Source organism: Calonectris borealis, chromosome 23 (assembly GCF_964195595.1).
Source record: "Calonectris borealis chromosome 23, bCalBor7.hap1.2, whole genome shotgun sequence".
NCBI classification, from domain to species: domain Eukaryota; kingdom Metazoa; phylum Chordata; class Aves; order Procellariiformes; family Procellariidae; genus Calonectris; species Calonectris borealis.
Genome location: NC_134334.1, coordinates 4,225,245 through 4,251,403, shown reverse-complemented (window position 1 = coordinate 4,251,403; position 26,159 = coordinate 4,225,245). Strand labels below are relative to the sequence as shown.

General features: G+C 54.8%; 1 protein-coding gene across 1 annotated transcript; it reads left to right on the top strand.

The window, feature by feature from the left end:
• Positions 1 to 26,159, top strand: PLEKHN1 (pleckstrin homology domain containing N1). The gene is made up of 15 exons (XM_075171905.1): positions 1 to 80; positions 1,778 to 1,877; positions 7,534 to 7,680; positions 8,044 to 8,124; positions 9,583 to 9,670; positions 13,070 to 13,194; positions 14,633 to 14,782; positions 15,182 to 15,262; positions 19,502 to 19,571; positions 20,071 to 20,225; positions 20,859 to 21,053; positions 21,605 to 21,850; positions 23,355 to 23,543; positions 23,790 to 23,838; positions 24,211 to 26,159. The coding sequence occupies exons 1-15, from the start codon at positions 1 to 3 to the stop codon at positions 24,402 to 24,404; spliced, it is 1,950 nt and encodes a 649-aa protein (XP_075028006.1). The 3' UTR covers positions 24,405 to 26,159.

Sequence of the window (26,159 nt, the reverse complement as noted above, 5' to 3'; positions counted from 1 at the left end):
ATGGGGAACATAACTTGTGTTCCTCAGGCACCTGGGAGGCTCAGAGGCTCTTTCCGAAGGAAGCCTTCGCTGAAGAAAGAGTAAGTACATCTTGCTTTTCCTTTGGACTGCTTTTCGAGTGGTGCTGGCTTCCCTGCTGACTTTCTCCCACGCGATGCACCACGCAGAACAGGGCTAGCAGCTGAGTCCCGCTCGGGAAACCCAGGAGTTATTTACGTGCTCAGCGGAATCGGGCTTTTGCATGGTTTCGCAGGGTGCTGGGCAGTGCCAAACGCGATCAGCTCGCCACAAGTGCCTGGGAAGGAATTCTAGGGCTCTGCCGGCGGAGTATCCCAGCGACACTGCCCCCAGGAGAGACGCGATTTATTCCATTTCACTTTGAAAATTAAAACTCCCCTCTATGGGACAGGCAGGGCAAGGTGCAGAATGCCTGACACTCCTTGTTTTCACTTGCCCTTTTTTTTTTATTCACGACACCCAGAGTTGCGGTGCTCTGTTGTGAAAAACCAACAACACTCACACTCCTCTTACTTTAGAGAGAAAGCCCCAAATCCCAACATTCTGCCCATAGGATTTGATCTGCGTTTGTAACCCTGAAGGAAAACACGACAGAAAATGTCTGCGAAATCCTCTGGGGACTTTGGTGCTGGGCTGGCCAGGGCAGCGTTCAGGTACCACAGCGATGGACGGCTCTCCCAAAATAGAGCCTAGCAGGGAGCACAGAGCAAGCTTCCCTGCGCGCTGCCTTTCCCACTGCCCGTGCTCCCATCAGCGCAGAGCCAGCGCTGCTGCCGGTACCTAAGCACATACGAAGCAGAGCCCTCCCCATCCTGGGCGCTCTGGGCTGGAAAGGAACTCTGTCGGATTCCCAATAAACCTGCCGGCCCCGTCTACGTTGGGTTCAGCATGCGTGCTGGGCTTTGAGACAAAACCTATAAACTCTGCTAGGCTGAGGGGTTTCTAATCAAAAGGAGACGCTGAAACTGTCCCCTTGGTGTCCTGTGCTACCATAAATTGGGAACAAACCTGTAGGAGTGTGTGGAGCTACTGTGGGGGAAAAGAGAGGGGAAAAGTTGGGGAATTTGGACCCTGGAAGGCTGACATCAGGTAGCTGCAGTGGAGCAGCCAAGTGCCAGCGCACCTCCTGTTCCCACTGACTCCCGGCTTCCCACGCTCATGGCTCTCCGTGGAGATCAGCCTGGTTTCTGCTGAACTAAACGCTGCAATCTCGTTGAAAGAGAGAGCAACTGCTGAGAAGCCCCGACAAAGCAGTCCCAGTGCTTCTTAAATGGCATCGGTAACTGCTCGTTAATGGTCTGCATGCAAGGAGAAGCTGGGGGTCTTGCTGGGAGTGGAAGGAAAGAGAGAGGAAAACCACAAAGATAGAAATAAAACCTGTTTGTGAATATATGTTGGTGATGCGTACATATGCACTCCAGGGGCTTTGGAATAGTTGTCAGGACTGGATTTGGGCTTTGTATTTTGCAATGGAACATCTGGTCCCTCTGCTGATTTGGAGACACAGATGAGCCTAGCTGATCGTTTGGTTATGCAAAGACATGTAAAAAAGCAAAGAAACACCAACAAGTGCAGCACAAACCCCATTACAATTCTCCCAGGCTGTTTATTAGCCCTTTGCTGGGTTGGGATGATTAGAAAGCCCGTGACAAATTGCTTGCTTAGCTTTCTGGCTTCCTTATTTCTGGGCAGAACTCACTATGCATCAGCCTAGATCTGTGTTTGCATGTGTGTTTTGGTTTTTTTCTCCCCTCTGTAGACAAAATGGCAAGAAAAAACTGCCCAGCTTTTTTGGTATAGAAGGAGGGCAGGAGAGAGATACGACCACAGACAAAATCCTGCAGTATATTCCAGGAAAGGCAAGTACAAACACATCCAACCCCCTCCCCACTGCTCCCAGAGATTATTCCCACCCACCGCAAGGACAGCGCTGTGCATAATGGGTCTGGATCTGGGGGTGGCAGCAGGTCTATCTCAAGGAGATGGAGGTCGCATCTGCAGCCCAGGAAGGGATGAGCCCTTCACAGCAGCAGAACTTGCTGCTCCAGGGTCCCCATGCCATCAGCCAAAACGTGTGACGGGGTGGGAGGGTCGTGCTGAGAGCAAAGCAGGCGGCACGGTGGGAATATCTCACACACCCCTTTGCTCTTGGTTCTTTTGTTTCTGGGTAGCCTGTGAAGGAAGGGAAAATTAGAGCGAGCATTCAAAGGTAGGATGATTCATTCCCACGCTGGAATGAGACGGAGCAGGCAGTGTATTAGCAATAAGCCTTGGGAAGGTAATCAGAAAGGGCAGGTCTGTCCCAGGCACGTACCAGCCTTGTGGCCATATGGCCCATTTCCCAGCACTGCTCAGGGAAAGCAGAGGTGAAATGATGAACCCCAGTACGTTTGCTCGGTGCCTTTGGGTGGGCCAGGGATGTGGACTGAGCTTTGGGGCCTGCTGGGTTGTACTGTGCATGCGTCTCCCCCCCTGCATGGCAAATCGGCTATGTGGATATGGGGGAAGGGGAAACTGAGGCAGAGACTCACAGCTAGACAGAGGTAATTTCAGAGGAGGTCAGCAGCAGGACATTATGTCTTGGGTTTCAAGCTGCTGGCTAGGTGTGTTTCACTGGTGATGAGGTGCTTGTCAAGGGCTTGGTGTATTGCAGGACCCAGTTGTGAGCAGCCCTGCTCATGTACTTTGGGTTGCTGCAGAGATTCAAACGTCTGCTCCCCACAAGCAGGGACCCTGCAGTCCCTTTCTGTTCAGCTGCTCCCAGGCTGGCCCTTTCCAACCCAAGGGACCTTTGCTTTTCCTCATGTAAGCCTGAGAAAGGAGCAGGACTGGGATCTTACTCCTGGCTTGTGAGGTGGCCATGGGTGAGTGCCGTCCTCTCTTGGGGCACGTGTCCTGAACTGTGCAGGTGGGAAGCACAGCAGAACCGGGGCTGTTTCACAGTCCTGCCCGTTATTTGTGAATGAGAGTAATGGGCATGTGGCGCGGGCATGGTTCCCTGCGGCACTGAGCTGGCATCCAAAGGGCAGCACTTGACAGGACCAGGTCACAGACGGATCCTGGATACTTCCCCTGGGGAAGCAGGGAGAGCTGTCATGTTAGCGGATCCTGGAAAACGAATCCTGTAAGCTGACAGGACAAAGGTCACCGAGAGATTATTCATTTGGGAGCACAAGAGAGTGTGGGATCTCTTCAGGGAAGGAAGGAGGGTGGAGCAGTTGTTTAGATGTTACCCTCGCCTGGGGCAGATGGGATGTGAACTCCCTGCTCAGCCACAAGCTTCTTGTGTGGCCTGGAGGAAGCCTTGGCTTAGTCCCTTTCCCACTCCCGTCTTTTCAGGAGAAACACTCCGAGAGCGGGAGGTGACAAGCTGCTGCGGGCCAGGTTAGAGACGAGCCATCAGCACGGGACTCTTCCGATGCAATCTCAGAGGAGATGGGGTTGCCAAACCTCTGGCCGTGGCAGGCAGTTTGGGACTGGGGCAAGTGACAGCCCTGAAAACCAGACCCCCTCTGGACCCTGCCACGGGCAGCTGGCACACAAAGCCAGCGCCTTTTGCTCCCACCAGCCTTCTGCCCTGTTTCCCACCCTTCCCAGTTACGGCTTCTGCGAAGCCTAAGCAAAAGTGAGGGGGGAGGATGTGCCAGAAGAGCGGTGCTTCTCATTTGCTTCTTTTATCATTAAACAAGCAGCTTTCGGAGCCCCAGGGCACCAGCCTCGCAAGGCTGAGCTCTTCCTGCTGCCAGGGTTAGTGATTCAGCTGGGAGTCACTGGGGTCTGCAGGGGCTGAGGCAGGTTAATTATTAACTTGCTCTACCTGTAGGATGAGGCATCCGAGACAGAGGGAGAGAGCGAGAGAACATGTCAGGGCACTTGCACTGCCAGAGACCCGCTGCTTCGCCAAACCCTGAGAAAAACCAGATTTCCGATGATCTGCACTGCCTCAAACCCAGCGGGATAGCTGAGCTAACGGAAACGGTGCTAATCAGGATGGGGCTGGGGGAGGGGGGTGCTTGCCACCAGCACAACCCAGCCAGGGGGGCAAAGAGCTGGCTGGGGAGGGTTGCAGAGGAATGATAAATGCCAGCTCCCTTTCATTTGAGCCATCCCCACGGTTTCGGGGGGTGCATGGGCCAGGGAGGTAAGTGATGCTCGTGGAGGAGCTGTGACAGCTCCGGTCCCCAACCCTCACAGGACACCGTGGGGTTCCCAGTGCTGCTTTTCGGGAGATGGCCAGATGCAGGCCATGCCGGTGGCTATAAACCTGTCTCAGAGAGGACAGGGATGCACTTGTGGGTCTGAGCCCAGAGACGTCTGAGATTCAGCAGGAGCTGTTTTCTCCAGAGCTTGGGTTTAGGGATGTCCTCTGCATCCTGGGAAATTGCTGTTGTACCTAAGCAGATGATCAGGAGTTTATGGGAAGCACCGTCAACCTTACAGAGGGTTTTTGTTCCGAGTGAGAAAGTCTGAGCCAGCACTACTTCTCCGAGTGGGGGACAAAGAAACCATAGAAATTGGAGATGGACAAAACAGATGAGCTCATGCCCAGTCCCCCAGGCTCCCTCTGTGGCCGGGGCAGGATGGTGTCTGATGCCACCTCTGTGCCACCCAGTGTAAGTGGCCTCGCAGAGAAAACCATGGAATTGGAGGTGGCAGCTGTGGCCGCTTTGTCTGCCCATGCCACCTGCCTCGGCCGTGCCATCGCCTGCGCCCTGCCTGGGGTCCGAGGTCTGACCGTGGCCTGGGGACAGGCCAAGTCACAGCTCTTCCCTGGGCTTCAGCTCTGCAGCAGGAAAAACGGGGATTGTGGTTGTGACCGTCTTGGACAGCGTTAGAATGAAAAGCAGCAGGTAGGAGGTGGGCGTCATTGCTGCCCCTGGTGCAGCACAAACAGGCTGTGCTTGCTTTTACCGAGGATTTGTGCTAGCTGTTGGATTTAATGATGTCCAGCTCCCTGCTGCCACTCTCCTGAGATGCGGGCAGGAACCTGTGGAAAGCTGTGAGAGCAGCTCTTGCACATACGCAAATGTATTCATTTGGGGTTTAACAATGGCACCCCAGTGAAGGACATAAAATTGCTAGAAAAAGACAGGAGAGACCTGCCTAGTAAAAAAAAAAAAGGACCTGAACAGTCCCATTTCTTCCTGCGAAACCACAATACCCGATCGTGAGTGATAAGACTGCTGGGGCTTGAAGGAGCGGTGCGGCGCGGGCGGACAGGGAGCTGCGTGGGAGCCTGCAGCTGAAAGGGCGGCAGGAGATTTCAGGGACCTGATCCCGTTTTGTCCATGGTCTTGGAGATGGCCCCATGCTTAGCCACTAAATCCAGCTGTCTTCTCAGTCTTGCTGCAAACCCTTGCAAGCTGGCGTTGCTAGATGCTCGTTTGGGAGCGGGAGGTATTCCCTTTAATTTGTTTCTTGCCGCACGAACGGTGGCAGGGGAAGCTCTCCCTTTCCCTCCTGACCCCAGGAGGATCCCTGTGGAAGCTGGCGGCTTGGCTGAGCTCTTTGCCAAAACTGCTGCTGGATTCCCAGCTCTCAGGTTGCTTTTGCTTCTTGGGGCCTTACTTAGTACTGGGGAATTTGGCTGCCGCGTTCCAGCAGCAGCATCGCCCAGGCAGCTGGTAGCTGTCTCCGTAATTTCATTACTTTCTCCTCTCCCCCCTCCCTGTTGCTGGTTGCTGCTCTTATCCAAGCAGTGTTTTGGTTTTGCTGCCACAGCTGTCAGGTGATCGGTTGCTCTTTGTTCTGACAGCGGCTTGTAGCACAAATGTAATCTTTTCCTATGCTTAATTGCCTCTCAGCGAGACCATTAATTGGCAGCCAGCAAGTTCCCACCTCCAGGGGAGGACCTGGGTACGCGTTCATGGGTACTGCGTGGAGCCGGCTGGAAAAGCTGGAGGGAGACTTTGAGCAGAGAAGGGGTTAACTCGTGTCCTAAAAAGAGTTATCTAAATTCAGTGAGGCCCGGGAAGGAACCCCAAGCTTTGCAGGCGAAAGGGTCCCGACAGCGTTAGGTTCCTGTTACCGGTTCACCAGCTCCCCTCCGGCCTGAGCGCTGCCGACGTCCCTGGCATCGTTAGGAGAGGGGTTAATCTCATGCCGGGGGGGTGAGTCATGGAGGCCCCAGCAAGACAGATCTGGTTAGCTCTGCTGGCTCTTCATTCATCACGGGCTTACGCAGCTGTCTCCTTGGCACGGCGCTCTGGGAGCGGGCACACGCCGGCCAGACAGGTTGGGCGGCGGGGAAGCACTGGCTGCTGGAAGCCCCCGGCTCTGCGGGGTGACGGGCTGCCACTCGATCCCTGCTGAGCCCCAGCAGCCCTCTCCCTGCTCATTCCTGGAAATGCTGTTTGGGCAGAAGCGTATGAGCCCCGCGGAGCCGCGTGCCACCACTACACCCTGCCTCCCGGCTCCAGCACGGCCATGCCCTCGCTGGAAGAATCCCCAGGGAACGCGGCCGCCCGTGCTCGGAGTGGGGTCCCACCAAGGTGGCCTCACAGCCTGGTGACCGAGCAGCAGGGCAAACCTCGCGTCTCCCACCTGCCTTTCTCTTTTGCTTGGGAATGAATATCCCAGAGTCTCTGACGTGCCTAACAAAGCTGACATTTAAGACTCAGATGTGCAAGTGGGGTGTAGACCTGGGGGGAATCAGTGGTGCCCGTGGCCTCGCTGGGATACAGCCCTTTCCCTGCTCCTCAAGGAAGTCAACCAAGCCCCAGAAATAAAAACGTTCTTCCCAGAGAAACTGCAGGGAGAGCTTTTCACCCCTGGGATTTACGCAGTGGAGTGCCGCAGGCGTGGGGGTTTGTGCCATTACACAGAAGGAGGAATTTCCATATAACCAGAATGCAGGAAATAAGGGAACCCCCAGCCCCGAGTGCTGTCTCCCTCTCACGTCAGCCCCTGCTCTCCCCCAGTGCTTGCTGGCTTCCCTTAGCTTATTGCGCCGACAATGAGCAGCTTCACGACTCGGTGCCTTGCATCTGCTTTTATGGCTGTGGGACTCTGCCTCAAGAGTGTCTGGGCACCTGAAACAACAGACTCCACCTAGAGAAACCGAGGGATGTGAGCAGATGGGAGAGCTGAGGAATCCAGGTGGAACTAGAGCAAAGAAAACCTTTCCATTAGCCCCAGTGGAAGGCAAGCTGTGTTTGTTTAGCCTTGATCGGTTCTTGTTCCAATGAATATGATTAGGATGGCAGGAGGTTGTCCGTGGAGTTGGAAGACCCTGAATGTTGGATGTGCTTCTGCAGCCCCTCTTTCCCAACCCAGAAAACCTCCCTTTAGGTCAGTATCTCCCCCTGCCTGGGGAGGACAGCCTCCCAGCAGTAACCGAACCCCAGCTCCACGCTGGCATGGAGACCCAACAACAAACAGCCCGGCCCGGGCGCCTGCCCAGGGAGCCTTTCCGAGGAAGCCCTTCTGGGAAGATGTTCTGGGAACATCTCTTCCAGACATCAGACCTCCACCTCCCACTGCCTCTGATTTGTTTTTCCTGAATCCTTGGTACAGAATATTCAGAACCAGGAAAACCAGAAAGAAAACTTGGACCAGAGGTTCCCCAGCTTGTTCAAGAAGGGACGAAGGAAAACTGTTGTCAGGAATCTGGGGAAAATGATCTATTACTCCAAGGTCAAGTTTAAGTTTCAGCACTGCCAGGTAAGCTGCAGCACCTCTTTGTGGGGATTTCTCTTCCCAGACGCGGAATGACCCTGCAGGACTGGGAAGTAAAGTGTAATTCTGGGAAATGTGACTCTCGGAGACTTCCTCGGGCTGCTGCGTGGCGCAGGGAGTTCTGCTGCCGCGCGGTGCATGGGTACCGGCTGGCACCCACCGGCTCCCATCCCATCGGGGACCGTTCTCAGCTGCCGGGCTGGCAGCAGATCCACCAGCAGAGATGCAGTGGTGGCCTTGGATAAGCAACCGCTGGCTTTTCTGTGCACAGATCAGTCTGAGGTGCAGAGGGAAGCCGGGAGAACGAAGGTGTCCTGAGATAAACCCCAAAACGTGTCTTTTCCGCAGGAGGTGAATGACTGCTTCTTGGAGCTGTTCCAGTCTTACCTCTACTTCCAGTCTATGGGCTCCAATGGACTCACCTACCAGGTAGGGCATCTCCTGGACACGCTGGGGCAAGCACTGGGGAGTCGGGCAGTGCGGCCAGGCTGGGGGCACTGGGCGGACGGGACGGGACGGGACAGGGCAGGGGGCTCTGCCCCTGGGGCTGCCACTGGTCCCCCCTGGGTGATCTCAGCAAGTCCCTTCCCATGGATGCCAAGCTCCTGGGGGAAGAGAGCATTTCTTCCTAAGGACCCAGACAACCTCAGTTTCACCTGGGTCCTTGGCCTCGTCTGTGAGGAGAGCCAAAGGCCCCCACAGAGGTGGGATAGGGGCTTGTGCAGGGCTGGCAGGCAGGACCAGGGATGAGAGGTGTTTAGGCAACCTGGACTTATCTTTGTGTAGAGCACGGAGCACACAGAGCTGTGCCTTGGTAAGGCTCGGAGCTCCCATAGCTCAAAATGCCACTGGCCTCGGTGCCCGTGGTGGGCTTGGCCCGGGCTTCTGAACCAAGGGGGAGTTCTTCATCTGCAGGGCAGGGAAAGAGGCATGTGGGAGAGGGTGGAAGGAAAAACCTGAGGGTAGCCTTGGGGAGCTATCCTGGCAAACCATTCATCAATCTCGTAACCTGATGGTGCTGTGAATTACAAACTATAGGCTGTTTTGCACATGCAGCCAAAAAATCACAGCCGAACAAGTAGGAAGCCCTGAATGTGCTCTCCCTCTACATGACTGCGTAACTAAAACTCAGCATGGCTGTTTTGTAAGTGTTCATAAAACTTGTTCCTTTTAAAAATGATTTATTTTCTTCTAGGTGACTTGAGATTAATGCAATATGCCAATACAATCTCGAGTCATCCAGCAAGCCAGCCTTCGACTGGAAAGACACATGTCAGAATGCAAACAATATTACAAAATCTCCCATCTACTTTACAAACAGTTTCTTAGATTATTAATTCTAGAGGAATTAAAAAGGCATTAATGTGCCAGTACTGGCCCCTAGACATTACAGCAATTAGCATCTTTTACAGTCCTTGTTTAGAAAGCCCGAGACAGGGAGCACAAACTTGTCATCTGTTCCTGTGCTTTGTTATAGTGGGACTCCGAAGAACTGGAGTATAGAAACCAACAGCTCAATTTTGCTTTATGGTCATTTCCATCTTCTGGCTTTCTTGTGTTAAACCAGCAACGTTTTTTTGAGGTTTCTCTTAAAACTGAAAGACTCGGAGTATAAAGAAAGTGTTCTTGCCAGCATGGCAGCTGATTACTGCAGTACTGGCCCCACGAAGCCCAGGGAGCTGCTGAACCTGCTTCCTGGGGGGAGTGTGCTGGATCGAAGTCCCAAATGTTTCCCCTCAGAGCAATGTTTTGCCGTCTAATATTGTGAGCCACAGCAACCTGCTGGTGCCGAGTCTGGACTTCCAGTCTCCTACGGCAAAGGAGCATTAATTGCAGAGCCTGCCTGCGAGCTGCTCCCCAAAATAATGGTGTGTTCTTCTTACGCAGGGACTGCTGCCTTTGAAAGAGCTGAACGTGTGTGAAATTGAGAACGGGAAGAGCACTGGGCAGGAGGATCATGCTTTCCGCATTGCAGGTTGGTGCCTCTTCGTTTGCTTTGAACAGAGAACAGAGGCTGTATGAATCACGACTGTCTCTGCTCTTTGTCCCGCTCTGACCTAGTCCCAGAGAAGAACCACATTATGGAAAGAGGTTGCAGGGAGCTGAAGCTCTTCCTCCCAGCATTTGCATCTTTCCCTCCAAGGCTTCCCTGCTCCTAACCACCTGGACTGTGATGCCCAGGGCTGCAGGCAGGGAGGGGACTGGGTAGGGAGCGCAGAGGAAGGATGGTCCTGTGCTCTGCCTGGTTAGCACTCAGGACACATGGGGACAGTTCCCACCTTTGCTCAGTCATCTGCTCTTTGCGCACCACATTTGAACGAAGGAATGGAATAAAACTCCTTCTCCCACCTCTCATCGCCATACAAACCCCGAGGCCGGGGAGTGACTCCGAGCAGGCACGCGTACCGCGCGGTGCGGGCTGATGTGTGGCACTGCTCAAGTACAGAGGATGGGCAACGGTGCCGAGAGGTGAGTTGCCTCTACCAATAATGCCAGGCTGGTGCTATCAGCACCCCGTGTCACTTCACCAACTCTTTCCTCCCCAGCACTCCTGCCTCCACAAGCTTTTTAAACTTTTCTCTGAGTGATTTTGCTTTATAAAAGTTTTCCTGGGATAACATCCTGTCTGCAGCTTGGCTGGAGGCTTCTCTGGGCTTAGTCATTGCTGAATTACAGCAGTCGCAAGTCCCCAAGAGTAGTAGTTAAAGCATGAAGTATGCAGAAATAGGTAAATAACCAGGTAACAATACAAAGCCAAGAAAGCTCATTTGTGTCCTAGGCCCACTGTCTATGTACTCTGGTGTCCTCTGTTAGAGAGAAAGTTATGCAATGGCCACTCCAACAAAAAAATTACATAAATTACAAAGAGGAGCTGGTACAAACAACCCATTCATTTTAAGGACTGCCGAGTTGTGGTCTTGTTGCGCTGTGCTAGGCAGGGCTCTCCAACCCTTTTTGGGAGTCTGTAAAATGAAGGAAAGCTTCTCCCAGGCGTAACCTGTCAGGAGCGTCTGCACTGGGGTGGGTGGACTTGTTCTGCTTGTATGAAAACACGCAGGAGTGTGGCTGGGTGGAAAATTGCCTCAAGCTTTGTTGGGTTTGTGTCCTGCTTAGGGAAAGAACCAACCAAAGCCTTTCTGGCAGAGAGTCCTGTAAATATCAGGAAGCAGTGACACGAAGAGACCAGGGAGGTAGCAATATTTAGGATTGCCGGGAGATCAGTGGAGCAGTTTTATTTTTCTGCTAGAGGGGGAGAAATCAAGGCATGGAGGAAATAAGAGCCCTGTCTGTGGCCACACACAGGGTCGGGGTGGAAGTCTTTCATCTCATGACTGTGAGACACAACAGACAGGCATCCATTCTCTTGTGAAATCCTGTGGCATCAGTAGTTCCCGATGAGCTGCACTTTCTAGGGTGGTTCAGTACATCAGAAGATGCTGGCACAATCATTGGAAGTGTGGAGGTGGAGCACGAGAACGAAGCCCGGCCGCGTGCAGAGCCGTCCCTCGGTGCACTGGCACGGAGAAGGGGACGGCAGTGGCCATCCCCTTGGCTTTGTGGTCCATAACCTTGGCTTTGTGGTCCATAACCTTGGCTTTGTGGTCCATCTCCTGCACAGCCTCTGATGCTGTTGAGCACTTTGAGTGACCTCTGCCTCACCTGCAAACGTCGCAGCTTTTTAGTGTCTCCAGACAGAGAGATTTGAGTGGGAATAAACTGCTGCTGCTCCGGGAAGGGGCTTTCTTGCTTCCGATGTTCCTCTGGAAGCGTTTGCAAGGAAAGAGGAAGGACAGGGCAGAAGAAAAGAGCACGAGGGCCGGCACAGGTTGCTCAGCATGGCTGTGTCATGGCCCTGCGGCAAACGTGCCCTTGGGGCTGAGGGAAATGGCAGCAACTGAATTAGCAGCAGCCTTTCAGGCTCTCTTCACAGCCTCCCCAGCAGCTCCTTGCACGAGCTTCAGGCATCTCTCAGGCTTCAGGCTTAGGCAGGAGTTTCTCTTCTCATTTTCTCTTCCTTTGGGGCCCTGTTTAGACGTGGCAACGTGAACAGCCCTCAGGATACGTCTGAAAGGTGGCCTTGGAGAAGGTGGCAGAGCAAGCAGTGCCATGTTAAGGGTCATGCCCTACCGGAAAGATTCCTGCTGTTTGTATAAGGGCCTGGAAGCCCAGAGAAGTATTCAGAGCTGCCAGGATATCTAGAGAGCGTTAGCATCTTTATACCCTCCTAGCAACTCTATAAAGTAGGGAATCACTTTATCTCCATTGCAAAGACAGGGAAACTGAGGCAAGAGGAGACAAGAGAGCTCCAGAGCCACAATGGTGCATAGGCGTTGGACGCCCAGCAGTGCTTGACACCTAATTATTGTAATGGGTCTGAATGGAGTGACTTATGGGAAGTCACTCAGGGATTCTCTGCCTCAGTTTCCCTACTTCTGCTTTGTCTGTATCAGTGCATTTCCTGATAGACAGATGTGTTTCAAAGTCTTAATTAACTGTTGCTCATAAATAATGCAGGAATTATGGGATGAAAGACTTCACAGAAGGGCAAAGTATCATTCTTATCCAGTGCACTCGCTTATCTGAGTATTTCCAAGTCCCGCAAAGCCAGATCTTACTGAGCATGCACCAAGTATGGTTTAATATGAGATCACTGGTAAATTATTAATCATAACATACATTCTGCAGCCTGCCAGAAATGATTATTAACGTCATTAGGTTATGTCTGTAGTGAGTAGCAGAGGGTGTGTGAGATTTTTTTGCTCGTGCTACTAAGCAAATGATAGCTGGAAACATTAAAACCAACAAGATATAGGGCTGTTCCTCCCTTCGGGAGTACGTCTGGGAGCAGCTTCGGTTTGTCTGGCACAGATTATATTTGGTGAAGCAAGAAATATTGAGTGCCAAAGTGAAACTAAGAAATAGCATGAAACTTTTTTGCCTTGAGTTAGGCTGTCTGCAGCAGCACGTTGTGATAGTCTCTGCCACAGAGATGCTTTTCACAAACCGTTGGGGACTTTTAAAGCTGAAACCTGTCTGTTGATTTCAAGCTTGACTTTTGTCTTTGATTTCTGTTCTTGGCCTGGTTTTGGACTGAAAAGCGACTGCTGGTCAGAGCTAGATGTGGCTGCATGAGCAGGCGGTGAGGAGGTGCTGGAGCAATCCCTGCCGGGGAGCTCCCCAGCAGCCTGGTGTGAGGCAACGTGCTCAAGGTGGTGGCGGGAGGGACTGGAGCACGATGTCAACAGAGCAATGAACTCGCAGACTACCCATGGTGTGATGTGCCGAGCATAACAGCTCTGGCCAGCTGATTCCTTGTTGATGCTGCAATTGGTGCCCTTATCTGCTCAGCTCATCTTGCGTCTCGCATACCTAGGTCCTCTGCTGAATCCCCTTATCGTCTTCTGCCCTACTGAGTCAGAGCTGAAGCAGTGGCTTTATCACCTGGAGAAACAGATCCAGCTAAACGGAGGAAGCCTTGGCTTGCCCTTCCTCTCTCAGGTTTGTGTCTTGGGACGATGAGGTGCGCAGCCGTTTCCCATGCTGAGGGCTCAGAGCTGAATGACCGGGGAAGCTGCGCCAGCCGGGGGGATGCTGCACCGCTCCTGCTGCGTTCAGTGGGACGGATAATCTCTGCAGCCAGCCTCTCGCAGCCATTTTCGCCCCACTTCTAGGTGCTAACCTAACACCTTCCTCTTCCAGAATCCCGAGTGCCCCATGGGGCTCTGGGTGCCTCCTCCGAGCTGGAGAGCTTGAGCAGAGGGCTGGGGATGGAAAGGGAGAGGGGCTCTGGGTCCACTTCCAAATGCTCCTTGCTGTGCTTGGATGTGTTGGAAGGAGGTGTGGGGTTAACTCCTGGCCTAATCCCCCTTTTCCAGGCCAGCTGCTTGAGTGCTTCGCTACATCAGCCAGGGATGGTGCACAGGGGTGTTGGTGCCACTCGTACCACTGCCAGCAGCTGCCGGGGCTGTGCACGGGCTGTAACTCAGCCCTTCTGACGCGTGGCAGTTGACCCCTCTCCGCCAGCAGCACCTAGCAGCCTTGCCCCTGGCCCGTGTGTGGCCCCGGCTGCCCGAGGCACTTGTCTGTTTGCCAGTGCCTCGAGCTGGCCCTGGGCAATAAGCCTCACAGCTCTCCCTTCCTTTAGTTATTCCACCACCCCTGAAATAACCGTGGATAGACATGCTAATTACCCACAGTTGACAGACATACTCTTGCTTGGGAACTCCTCCGCCCATGGAGGAACCGTATAGTTGTGCCCAGATGTCCTTAGGGGCTTCTGTGCAACCAGCACGGGGGGATTTCAGTCTGAATGGCAGCCCCAAGGGCGCTCTGGGCTGCGGAGACCTGACAACAGCTTGCTGCATTTCTGCTGCGTGTGTGTGCGCATACAGCTTCTAATTTTGGAGCTTGCCTTTTGTGCAATCTCCTGTGAAGGAAGGGTGCAAAAATAAAGGCTTTGCAAGAGGGCCTGGCAGGGCATGTGTGCTGGAAGGGGGACCAGCTACCCAGAGGGGCCAGCAGAAGAGTCAGACGTTTGGGTCTGCTTCAGAGAAATTCCCACACAGTTGGCTGCTTGTGCAATTATCCAGAGTTTACAAAACATTTGAAGGAGGAGACTGGGACCGGGGCCTAGAAAACAGGACCAGATTCAAGAGACCTGTCTTCTCTTCCGATCTCTGCGGGGTGTTTTCCTTCCCTCCCTGTCTCCATCTCCCCACTTGTAAAACAGAGGTATTCCCCTTTGAAAGGCAATGGCAATGTACAGATGATGCTAGGTGCCAAGTACGATTATTCAGTCCCAGATGGAAAACTGGCTCCTGCACAGATTTATTTACTCTTTCCTGCTTCTGCCACACTTGAAAAGTGTCCTGAGATGGGCCATGCACTTAGGGGAGGACACGGCTACCCTGCTTCTCAGTTCTGCTCCTGTCCCTAGAACGACTGGAAGCAGAGCTCCGTGGGGAAGGAGGAGCTGCGGTGGTCCGTGCAGAACATGCCTGTCCAGGAGTGGAGAGGGACCCAGCGGGAATCCCTAGGCGATGTCCTCTGTGTTTCCAAAGTGAAGCTTCAGCATCTGCCTTTCCAGGTAGGACACATCTCTGGGGAGCAACCTCCTGTCAGCAGGGCGCAGAAAAGGCAATGGATGGAGTGATTAGCGCAGACTCCTGCCTACCTGCTGCCACTAATCCAACGGGGCCCTGAGGGCTCCTTTTACCCCCATCCCGGGAAATGGAAGAAGGTTTGTTACCGCTCCTGCGGCCCAGCAGCGGTGCTTGGGGACAGCACGTGCAGAAGGGTTTGCAGGACAGGGCCGGCAGCTGGAGCTGGCAGGAATCGCCTGGGGAGCCCGGCTGCAGGGAAGCCGCTCAGCTGTTCCCAGAGCCCTCGCCCCAGGCTGCTGTCAGAGAGACAAAGGAAAGGGCTCTCCAGATCTGAGCCCTGTCCGGCTGTTCACAGGGAACCCTCTTCCTCTTTACTTTCCAAGGAGCAGCACGACCGGCTGTTGGTGCTTTACCCGTCCACACTGGTGATAGTATCTGAAGAGCGCAACAGCCTCTGCTTTAAGGTAAGTTCATTTTGCAGCAGCTTTCTCACCCATCCACAGCGGCTATTTCAGCACTTCTTTGGCTTGTTGCTCCCCTCCACCTGCGTTCCCTTGTTCTCCTCATGTTGGCAAGGGCTTTCCCTCCGTGCTGCTCCCTTGCCAGCTGGCAGGTGAGCCGGCAGAAGGATGTTGCAAGCTATCTTCCCATGAGAAACACCTTGCCCTCCTACAAAAGCCCCCGGGGCGGAAAGGAGCTGGCTGCCAAGGAATCCGAGTCTCTGGGAGGAGGGAGGCTGGCATGTTTCTGTGTGGTTATGCTGGCGGAGAGCCTGGCTCGCTTGCTTGAGACAGGAGCTGGAACAGCCCCAGAGGGTGCCCCCCGCGGGGGCTTGGCTTCCCAGGCCCCGCTCTGTGGGACCACTTGAAAGCAGGTAGCATCCAGGCAGCACCTCTGACGCTCGTGGGGAAGGGCAAAGGCAGTTGGTTGGCGAGAGGAGAGGTGCGCTGCGTTTGCTGCTCTTTCCCTCTGTGGAGCAAGAGCCCTGAGCAATGTCTGGCCATGCCAGCAGAAGGGCCAAGAAGGCCTGAATGCCCCAAGGGATGTGAGAAGAGTTTCTCTAGGCCACTGGTGTGTCTTTGCTTGTAGGAGCAGTGCTGGGAGCCTCAGCACAGCCGGGCAGTGGCAGTGTGGGCCCTGGGAGCTGCATTCGCATTGCTCGCGGGCTGAATGGCCCTTAAACTTGATTGCCAACATCCATCTTAGACATCATTGCAACAGCTATTGAACAGCCCTGTGCTTTCTGGCCCTGTTTTCCCATGCAAGAACAAACGTGCCAAAAAGAGCGCTGAGCTGTCTCTGCACCTGCAGGTGCAGCACCAGCGGCACACGGCGGAGCGGAGCTGCTCCGGAGAAGCCGCATCCTCCTTAGTCACTGAGAGAGGAGCCAGGGACAAGGAAACCCTGCAGAGGTTGAGGGCTTGTGAAATTCAGCGTGAACTCACTGGGGTCCTTCTTCACGTGATTTCACCGTGTCCGCCTCAGGCCCCGAGCCATGCAGGCTGCTTTTAATTCAAGGGCTACCCCTGGGAAAAACCACGTAGAACATCTCCCTGGCCAGAGGCGATGGCTGTGCCTGCACCGGGAAGGGGTGGGAGGAGGGACATAGGCCAGCGGGAGCTCTCCTCCATCCCCAGTGCAACAGCGGAGGGTGTTTTCCAGCAGCTGGTGGCTTGTGTGACACACCTCAGACAGAGCTTGTTTTCGGGAACATGTTGTTTGCAGCTCCTGGGAATAGGGCACCACGTAAGGGGGCCTTGGGCTGGGCTCTCAGATTAACTCATCTCTTTTGAAACCTTAAACCAGATTTGTCTGCCCTGTCCGTGCAATGTTCCCTTCCCACGGTGCATGAGCGTTGGTCCCCGGGCGTCTCGCTCGCTGGGGTGATGGCAGGGCTCTGTGCAGCCAAGGGCAGGCAGGGGGTGATTCACCAGCCTGTGACACTGCAGTGGGAACCTGATTTTCCACGGGCATGTCAGGGCACAGGAGCCTTCTCCCAGGGCTTCTGCAAATTAACTTCCCTTCCCTGCGAGCAGATGCTGAGCCCTACAATTTGTGTGTGAAGGAATAGCCTGGCCCTTTTGTTCTTTAGTTTCATATAAACCACAGGAGCTGCCGCTGCCAAATTTGCGTGTGGGACAGGGAAGAGGAAGGCAGGGGCTGAGCCTGCCGGGACGGGGCTCACCCAAAGCAGCAGGCTCTGGCTCACCACTGGTGGGAAAAGGCCCTGGGCGAGGCGTAAATCGGCGAGGGGGGAGCTGCTGGCATGGGGGGCAGGTTCACGCCGTGTCTGGGGGAGGACGGAGGGGCTCTGTGCATGTTATTTGCGGGATGCTGCTGCGCTTCCCTAGGTGGGACTCGAGCCTCCGGGTGTTTCAGCCCCGTCCCATGGACAGGGGGCTGTTGCCTTAGGGAGGACGGAGCGCGGGCGCCGGGGGGAAGCCCTCTGAGCCATCCTCGGTGGCAGGAGGGCTTGCTCGAATGTGCCGGAGAGCTGAGGAGCAGCAGGAGCAGGCGGCACCGGCCCCTTCCGCACGCAGCCTTGCAGCACCTGCGCCAGCTGAAGCGTCCAAGTCCATTTCTTACAGCAGCAGGAGAAAACGAGTCACGGAGCATCCCATGAGCTTTCCCTCCCAAGGTCAGCCTTCCTGTACTGCTCAGCCCATAAATCACTTTTGGCGCAGGAGAAATACCACAGAAGCCTGCGTGTGCCCACAGGCTATTGCAGAGAGGCAGCTGGCCAGCACAAACCACAGACGCCCGGCTGAGCTCCACGTTTCCCTTGTGGCAAAGCTGTCACGTCGGCCACATTCCCCAGAGCCTATGCAGCTGGGACAGCTTTGCAGCGAGGACGTGATGAGGGGTTTCTGCTAGACACCTTATTTTGCAGCCCATAAACCTAGGCAAATGAATCCTAACCGATTGCACCTTTTGAGAGGACCTTCGGCTAAATGACAGGGCTTTGCTCCTGCATTCTGTGCTTCCTCCACATGCCGGGGGAGCGGCAGGAGGTGGGAATTTCGATTCCTGAGCGCTCCCCAGACCCTGCGTTTGCTATCCCAGCTAGGAGCTGCTCCCAGGGCCATTGCCCTTGCCTAGTGCTCCGTGCCCACAGACAGGGCTAGGGTGACATCCAGGTGAGGGGAACAGGGGCTTAAGGAACAAAGAAGCTATGTGTCACTTAGTTTCTCCCTGCCCAGTGAAAGAGATGAGAAATAAAGCAATGAGCTCATTTGTGAGATGGTTCTAATGCAAAATCTGCTTCAGCTGCTCTCCCAGCACTGTTCTTGTGCCATTTATGTAAGGAAGATTCAGCTTGGGGAAAGAAAGAGGAGACCTAGATCCTAATTCAGTGTTGACAAACCCTTGGCCCTTCTGCCAGGTTGCCCATCACAGAGAATTAAACTGGCAGCGATGACAAAGGACATCTGGCAGCAGGCAGCAGAGCGGGGCTCTGATGCTGGGCTGAGGATGGGGCGCAGCTGCAGGAGCAGAAGAGGTCTGGATCCTGCCTGTTCCTGCCCGTCCCACAGAGCTCCTGGGAGAGCTGGGCCTGGCACAGACCAACGCCTGTGGCAGATGCGGGGATGGCCAAGGGACACCGGGTTGCGGCAGAGAGGACGGCGGTGGATGTGCATGCACAGGCAGTATTGCACTGAGGGACAGTGGCACGTGGTGTCTTCTAACTGCAGTTTTTCCAGGGGCTGGGGACAGGCTGCTTTAGCTTCTCTGCCTCAGCTCCCTGCTAATAGGAACATACACGCAGTGCCTGCCAGGGGCAAAGCCCACTCCGATCGCAGGAGTGGCGTTCACAACTGTGCTGTACAGCACAAGGGCTCACGTTTCACCAGCTGGCATTTACAGGGCTCAACCCTGTCTTTGTAAGACTTTGCAGGGTAGGGATTGTGGGGATTGCCGTTTGCAAGGCTGGAAGTGCCAATCCAGTAACTAAAACCTTGTTCAGGATCACGTTTGCAGAATTTTCTGGAGAAGTTAGCCATTAAACTATGGGAAACTGTTGAAAACAGAGCTAGAAGGGAAGGAGTGTTTTTCCGAGCTCAGGTCTCAGGAGGGACTTTGTAAGAAAAACGCTTACAGAAGTGGCTCGTGCAGTCACGCTGGCTTCAGAGGCTTTGTTCCTGCAATAAGGCTGGTGGTGGGAGGGAGAGCTGTGAGCGGGGAGGGTGGGTTTACTGGGACGAGGCTGAGTCAATCTGCTGGGGACGGAGTTCTCCAACATGAGAGTACTATGAGAGTATAGAGGTGCCTCTCCTCTCCTGCAGACCTAGCCTAGGGGATTTAGGCACTGAGCTTCCCCTTCCTCCCCCCCTTCCCCGCAGAGGACCCCGAGGGGATTGCCAGCGGGGCCGAGCTGCACCTTCTCCCCACACCGCGGGAAGAGCAGCCAGGCTCCTGCCAGCCTCGCCCCGTCCTCACCGCCGGCCCTGCGCTCGGGGCTCCCCTCCTCGTGCTCCCAGCTCAGCTGGCAAAACTTTGCAGTAGGCTCCTAAAGCCTCTTCACTTCCCTGATGGGAAAGCCCTTGTAGAAGCAGAGTTTTGCCAGCCAGGTCCCTGCAGAGGCTCCAGCCCTCAAGCGGGCAGGAGCAGCCAGGTTGTCCTCCCCGCTCCGCCTGTCTGCCCTGCGCAGGGACCGCGAGCTGCGCTCAGCTGTGCGGTCCTAAGCCTGCTTCTCTCTCCGACAGGGCGAGCTGCCACTCAACGCCATCCAAGTGCTTTTTGAAGAGAACGAGAAAACCTCCTTTTTAATAGAAGGTGCGTGTCCGGCATGCCGAGGGGCGTGCTGGCAGCAGCCACGGAGGTCTCTGGGGTCGGGCTGGTTTCGCTAAGCTGCTGTGGCCATCTTCCTGGCTGTGCTCGCTCATGTCGGCACCCAAGCTCTGTGAACTGAACTGCTTGGAAATCTCGGACCGTCTGTGCCCTGGCTGCGCTGCAGGGCCTGGCTTTGCTGGCAGGGAGAGGCTGTGAACCAGCGGCAGCGCTTGCACCGGGGATGCGCTTGTCACAGCATGGCTGCACAGGTTCCCCCTCATTTAGATCTGGGCTGTGTTTGCCCCTGTCCTACCTTCAGCCAGGTGCAAATGGGCAGCACCGAAGGCAGAGCATTCCCGTTGTCCCTGCAGCGGTGTCAGGGTCTCCAGAGCCCAGGAGAACGTGGGGAGGGACGGAGCAAGGCGATTCCCACGGGTTTCTGAAGGAAGCAACACGGACTGTGGATCAAACCTGGTAACAGCAGTGAGTGATGTTTTTACAGGCCGCCTAATCAATTCGATCCGGGTGATCTGCCGCAGCTATGATGATTACCAGGAGTGGCTCTACTGTCTCAAAACAGCCCAGTTTCGAAACGCCGACTCCTCCCTCTCTGGATCAGAGAGTTTCTCGGGATCAAAGCTGCCCCACCCTGGCCAGGTAACAGATGATGTGGGTTTGCATGGTCATCAGTAGATGTCTCCCAGGACTCCTGTCTGTCCTATCTCTGGCCACGTACGAGTACTCTTGTGACACAACAGACTTTGCTTCAAGTCCCCTGCTCGAAGGCTCTCATGAAGTTGCTGATCCCTGAAAATTATTTTGAAGCCCTATGTTACATTATATAGGCATATATTATGTTAAATTCCTTCAAAAGCAGACCCCTGGCCATAGACTGTGACAGTGTTGTGCGGTGAGGCATTAGCACGAGGACATTCACAGGGTTTTGCAAGGAAGGGGAGACTCACCCTGCTAGCCCTGCAGTGGGCACGGGCTCAGGGTGCCTGAGCACCCTTCACCCCGCTGCGAGCCCTTGTCCTTCGCCCCTGTCGCCCCTGCAAGCCGGGCTCAGCCGGCCTCTCAGCCCTAGAGGGCAGCACACCCCGCCGCACCGGGCACGGTGCCCCGGGTGGCTGCTCGCCACGCGGGCACAGCCCCGGCCCCAGCGTGTGGGCACGGAGGGCTGGGCTGGGCTGGCCCAGCGACGCTCGGGTGGGAGATGGGGCTGGGGAGGGATGTGCCTGCAGCCGTGCAAAGGGCTGTTCCTATGTGCTGTTCTTCTCCCCCATCTAGTTTGCTGGCAGCGGGAGAGGGTCGCTCACTTCTGATGGCCGTACAAACTCCTGGGCGTCGGGAGGGAGAGTGGCCACCTTAACACACCTCTCCCAGAACAGCGGCTCTCTCCCTGACGGACAGTCCTTCGTGCTGATGCCTGAGAGCAGGGTGCTCGAAGACCCCCTCTCCCCTGGCTATTCCCAGCCTCTCCATGTAAGTGAACCCCCCAAAAGCCGGGGACGCATGTGGGGACAGACACTGCCTTTGAGCAGAGCGGTCTACCCAGGTGCTCGGATGGGCTGAGGTCGGGTGGTCGGTGTTTGCTCTGCGGCACAGCAAATCCGTGCCTGGAGCCTGGATTTGTCCTGGCTCAGCTTTGTCATTGCTGATAAAGGAAAAGTCTGCTGAAGGGTCCCATCCCAATACTCTGCTCTGCATAAGGGTTGTTTGTACAGGTCGCAAAAGGGCAAATGGGACTGTTCAAAGGTCAGGAAATCCCAAAATAAAAGCCCGCGGGTGGGTGGAGGTGGTGGGCTTTGCTCTGACCCTGTGCAGCACTCGTACATCCAGGGGGGTGTGCGTGTGTGTGGGGGGAGCGCGTGGGGCACGTGCCCGGCGGCAGGACCGTGCCAATGCACGAGCGCAGCGTGATGCCCGCTGCAGCAGCCCTAGCAGGGGAGTGCCTTGCGTTGGCTGCGGGTGGGTCTGTGTGCCTGGGGCTGGCCTGAGGAGAGCCAGCTCCGGGGTCTGTCGTCTTGTTTCAGTGCCTGGCACAGGCCAACTGGCCAAGCACGGGGCTGCCCGCGCAGGACCTGCGGAGGGGGGGCAGCGCCAGAAAGTCCAAGGGCAAATGTGGGCCTTGTGGCCAGGAGACGGAGAGGACTATCTGCAGCCTCATTCCCGAAAACCCCAACAGCGAGCTCCTGTCCTCGGTGTACAACGAGCCGTACTCCGCACACAGATCGCAGCATCACCCTGCGGCTCCTCCGCCACACCTGGACCTGAGCAACGTAAGGGGGCTGGGACGCGGTGGGGCTGCCCCTCTGCCTGGGAAGGGTCGAGCAGCAGAGGAACTGGTGCACGGTTCACATTTTCCTTACGGTGCTACTTGCAGGAATAGCTGTCCTGGCGGGTGCTCTAGGGCAGGCGTGAAACCCATTTCCATTTGAAAATGGTCCGTGGGAGGTGAGGTTAAACACAGCAAACGGAGCAACGTCTCTTGGAGCCCCTGAGATGCTGGGCATTAATTCCTGAGGCAACACGAGCACCAGTGCTCTGCAAGTAGGAGTGTTACTGCTTCATAGGACACAGCCTCTTCTTCTGAGGGCTTTCCAGCACGTGTCCATCACTGGTCTAGTGTGTGATGCCACGTTTCCCTCCCCTCAGCCTCAATGAGTGTGCATCTGCCTTACACCCAGGGAAGTCCCCTCGTTAGCACAGCCGGGAGTCAGCCCCACCATCCCTCAGCATTTGGGACTTGAATTGCAGGGAGATTCCCCACTCCCGTCCCTCCTGGAGATGAATTGCAAGTAGGGAACAGGAATCACGTTCCTGTTTCAATTCTGCCTTTTAGCTGAACAGACGGAGCTTGGTGGGAAGTCAGCCCTCGACAGCTTCCAGCTCCCTGGAGAAGCCAGCCATGCCCCGCTCCCCCTTGTACGCGGACCCCTATACGCCCAGCTCCCCCAGCGCTCGCAGCGTGGCAGGCTCCAGCTTCCTGGAAGAGGTACCCTGCGCGTTTGCTGCTGGTTACGGCCCTGACTCAGCACACAGGCTTTTGGCTCCAGAAATCGTGCCTCGGGCTATTTCTTTTCCTGCTGTCTGCCCCAGCCTGAGCGGGATGTGGAAACGCGAGGCCGGCATTTCGGGGTGGGGCAGGGCACAGCATAGTTCTCTGTTTTTTCAAGCCAGGACAGAGTCAGAGGGGAACAGGTTTCCCCTGTCTTATCACTGGGTGCCAGCGTCACAACAATCCCAGGAAGAGCCAAAAACCGCAAAACAAAGGCAGAGACTGAGATGTGATCCAGTCTACAGAAACTAGAGATGAGTCAGACACAGAGACCACTTTATCCATCCCCAAAAATTCCAGCTGCGATAACTGAGTGCCTGTTAAAGGCTACATTTCTAGTTTTGCGCATCTCTTGGGAAAAGACTATTTCTGAGTCTGTGGCTGGCATCCCCCATACTGCTGAAGTCCTCCCTTCCCTCGGAGGTTCTTCCCGACTGCTCTGTCCTTCCTCGTCCCCTGAGCTGCCAGTAGGTTTCATCCTCCTACCTTCACATCTGGCCAACTTCCACTGCCTCTGTGGGTCATTGCGAGGCACTCGCAGCCATTCTTCCTTTCCCATCCAAGGCCTTCAGGATTGGAATGGAGTAGAATTTGCAAGGCAGGCAGAAAACCTTGGTTTGCCTAAGTCTGTTCATAGCAGGGCTGGCTTACAGGTGGGAAGCAGCCAGTCAGTGTTCCCCAACGCTCCACTGCAGGTATCAAATCTAGAGTTTGTTTTGGTTAAGTTCCTGCAGTGTCACGGACAGACGGGTTCAGCCCAGGCGAACGGGTGCCCAGCCCTCCCGGTACCCCAGCATCTCTCTCTGCAGAAGAGGAACTGCAGAGAGGTGCCTGCGGCTCTGAGTTACAGCACCCCTGGCACCTCATTCCGTCTCCAGCTGCGGCCTCCTGATAATGCTTCTTATCTTGAAGATGTGAGTTTGTAAGGGCAGTGCTAGTGCCCCACACTGTGCGGGCTGCAGGGGAATACACGGGGGTGCAGGGGTCCCAACTTGCCTTTCTCCGGGCTGGAAGAGTGGTCAGTCATGGCAGGGCTCTGAGCCCTTTGCTCTGTGACGGGGTGCATCTTGGGGAGCAGGGATGGGGGAACCACCTTGGTGTGTGGTATCCCGGGACCGCAGTGCTAAGTCATCGTCATCAGTGCGTTTTTTTCTGTTCAGGTCTCTTCTCTGCGAGAGGAACGTCTGGGCTCTTCATTGCAGCCACCAGGTGAGACTCTTGGGAGGCTGCGTGGGTGCTGCAGCCCACCCGCCTCGCCGGTGTCTGTCTCCATAAGCGCCTTTCAAAGCAGGGCTGAGAGGGAGCCTGGGGACTCATGCGTGCCCTTCCTTCCTCCTGCTTCCCCGTGGTGGGACCCAGTCTGTCACCCTGCCCCTTGCCTGCGTCTGTCTGGTGGAGGCCAGACGTGGGGGCTTGTGGTTTGTTCTATGGCACACTTGCAGCTTCCACCGCTTTGCCCAGGTCTAGTTGCCTCTGGGCTGCGATTTTGCTGACCCTCGGGTGTTCTCTCTTGCTGGCGAAGGAGGAGGCAGCCATCGGGTTGCTCCTGAGCTCTCAGAGCTTTGGTCTGGTTTTCTGCAGATGGGAATTTCGGCACTTACGACCTGCCAGAGGCCAGCTGCCCGCACCGCGACTCCGCAGCCTACCATGACTATGCCGAGCTCCAGAGCTTCCAGAGCGACTTCAGCTACGACAACCTGTGGGAAGCCGAGGCGAAGGAGCCGGGCACCCCGCACGCCTCCCCAGCTCCCGGCCAGCAGTTTTACCAGGCTTGAGGGAAGACCTCCACAGCCAGGCACAGAAAAGCCCCCGGGCTCTTTTCTCACTGGGCTTCCCTCCAGGGTGAGGAGCCTGGGGCGTACAAAGCAAAGGGAAAGGCCCTGCTCTGCGAAAAGCTGGTTCCCGTGTCCTGGCAGGTCCAGAGTTCAAACTTCTCCCCTAAATCTGAGGATGGGGGTAAAGCACAAAAGCCACAGCCTCTGCGGAGCTGGAGGAGCGCGCTCTGCGGCTGCCCCGGCTCAGGGAGCCCCGGCTAGGGAACAGCATTGCCCCCCTGAAAATAAAAGGAAGAACAAAAGGCTCCCTCAGATAAAAGGGACTGGGTGTTCAGATGGGGCAGTCACTCAAAGGCCAAAGAAGAGGGCTGGCTGTTGGCTGGGTTAGTTTGATCATTTTCCTTTTTCCCAGAGCCCTCAGGCTGGTCACTTTGAGGATCCGCTGATCCCTGAGAATAGCTGTTAAGCCAAACCTTCCCCCATTGAGCTCTGAGGTCTGCAAAGATGCATGAGGGATGCCCCATCGTGGTATATAAGGTTGGTAGCAATAGCTGTGCTCATAGGATTGTCTTCCTGCAAGATCAGAGTTATCTGACAGAGGTGGAGAAAAAAAATTCAGATCTGGGCAGAATGGGATGTTCTTTCCACTTTATGCAAAAAATTCTTTCCTGCCAGTGCTGGCTCCAAACCGTGGTGGTGACCTGCAATATTATGAGCCTGACACTGTGACGGATGGAATCAAGAAATGTGCTGCCAGCACATATGCCAAGTGGCTTGTGTTTACCAAGGTCTTCCCTGGAAAGGATGCCCTAAATTCCTCTTACGGGACTGCGTCCTTTGCTCCCACCCCTCTGCACATTACTGGACTTGCACTAAATGCTGCCTATGAATATCTCGGCAGGGAGGGAAGTAAGAAAATTTACAACAAGCCAAACTCCAGTACAGCCATAACACTCCAGTGATCAGAGCAATGCCAGTGTGGGCTGCAACCTCTCTCTTCCCCCCTGCAGAGCAGCAGCAAGACCAGGACACAAACAACAGGGGACAGAGTCTCAATGCTATCGTTTTCCAGCCTCTTAGGCCAGATCCTTTAGCACATAAAAGGTCAGCAGCAAATCCAAATGTTTTTACCTGAGGCTCTAAATTCTTAACCTTTGTTCCCTAAAGAGGCTGCAAACCAAACATATTAACAAAATCTCTATTTTCGTTCTTTCACAAAACAATCCAGGAGCTCTTTGTACTTGAATATCTACGTATTACATTGTACTTTTTTTTTTTCCCGAAGGTATCCAACAAAGTTTACATGCAAGGTTTGAGTGGGTTATATGTATTTAACGTGTAAATGTGGCAGAGTTGAAGATCTATTTAATTTTCTAGCTGTGGATGACGTGCAGTACTGTAGAATGGGCAGCTGTCTGCACATTCGTGTGTGTGTTGGTTTGGGTCTTCTAGCTGTTATTGTTTTGTTTCAGGTTTACTTTCATTTTGGGAAGATTTGTATCTAATAACTTAACCCCAAAAGGATCTATTTATTCAGAACAAAATTGCACTAGGGAACATCAGAAGCACATAGTATGCTGGGAGGCAGCCGTGCACATGAGCTCCTATGAACATGTTGACTTTGAAGATGGTCACCATGATCTTTTTAATTGGGTTTCAACAGCGATATCTTCAATGTATCAAAAAGGAAAAGCCCCTCCCTGTTGCTGTAAAAGTTCCCTGGTGGATTTCTGTGAGACTGGACAATTGCAATAC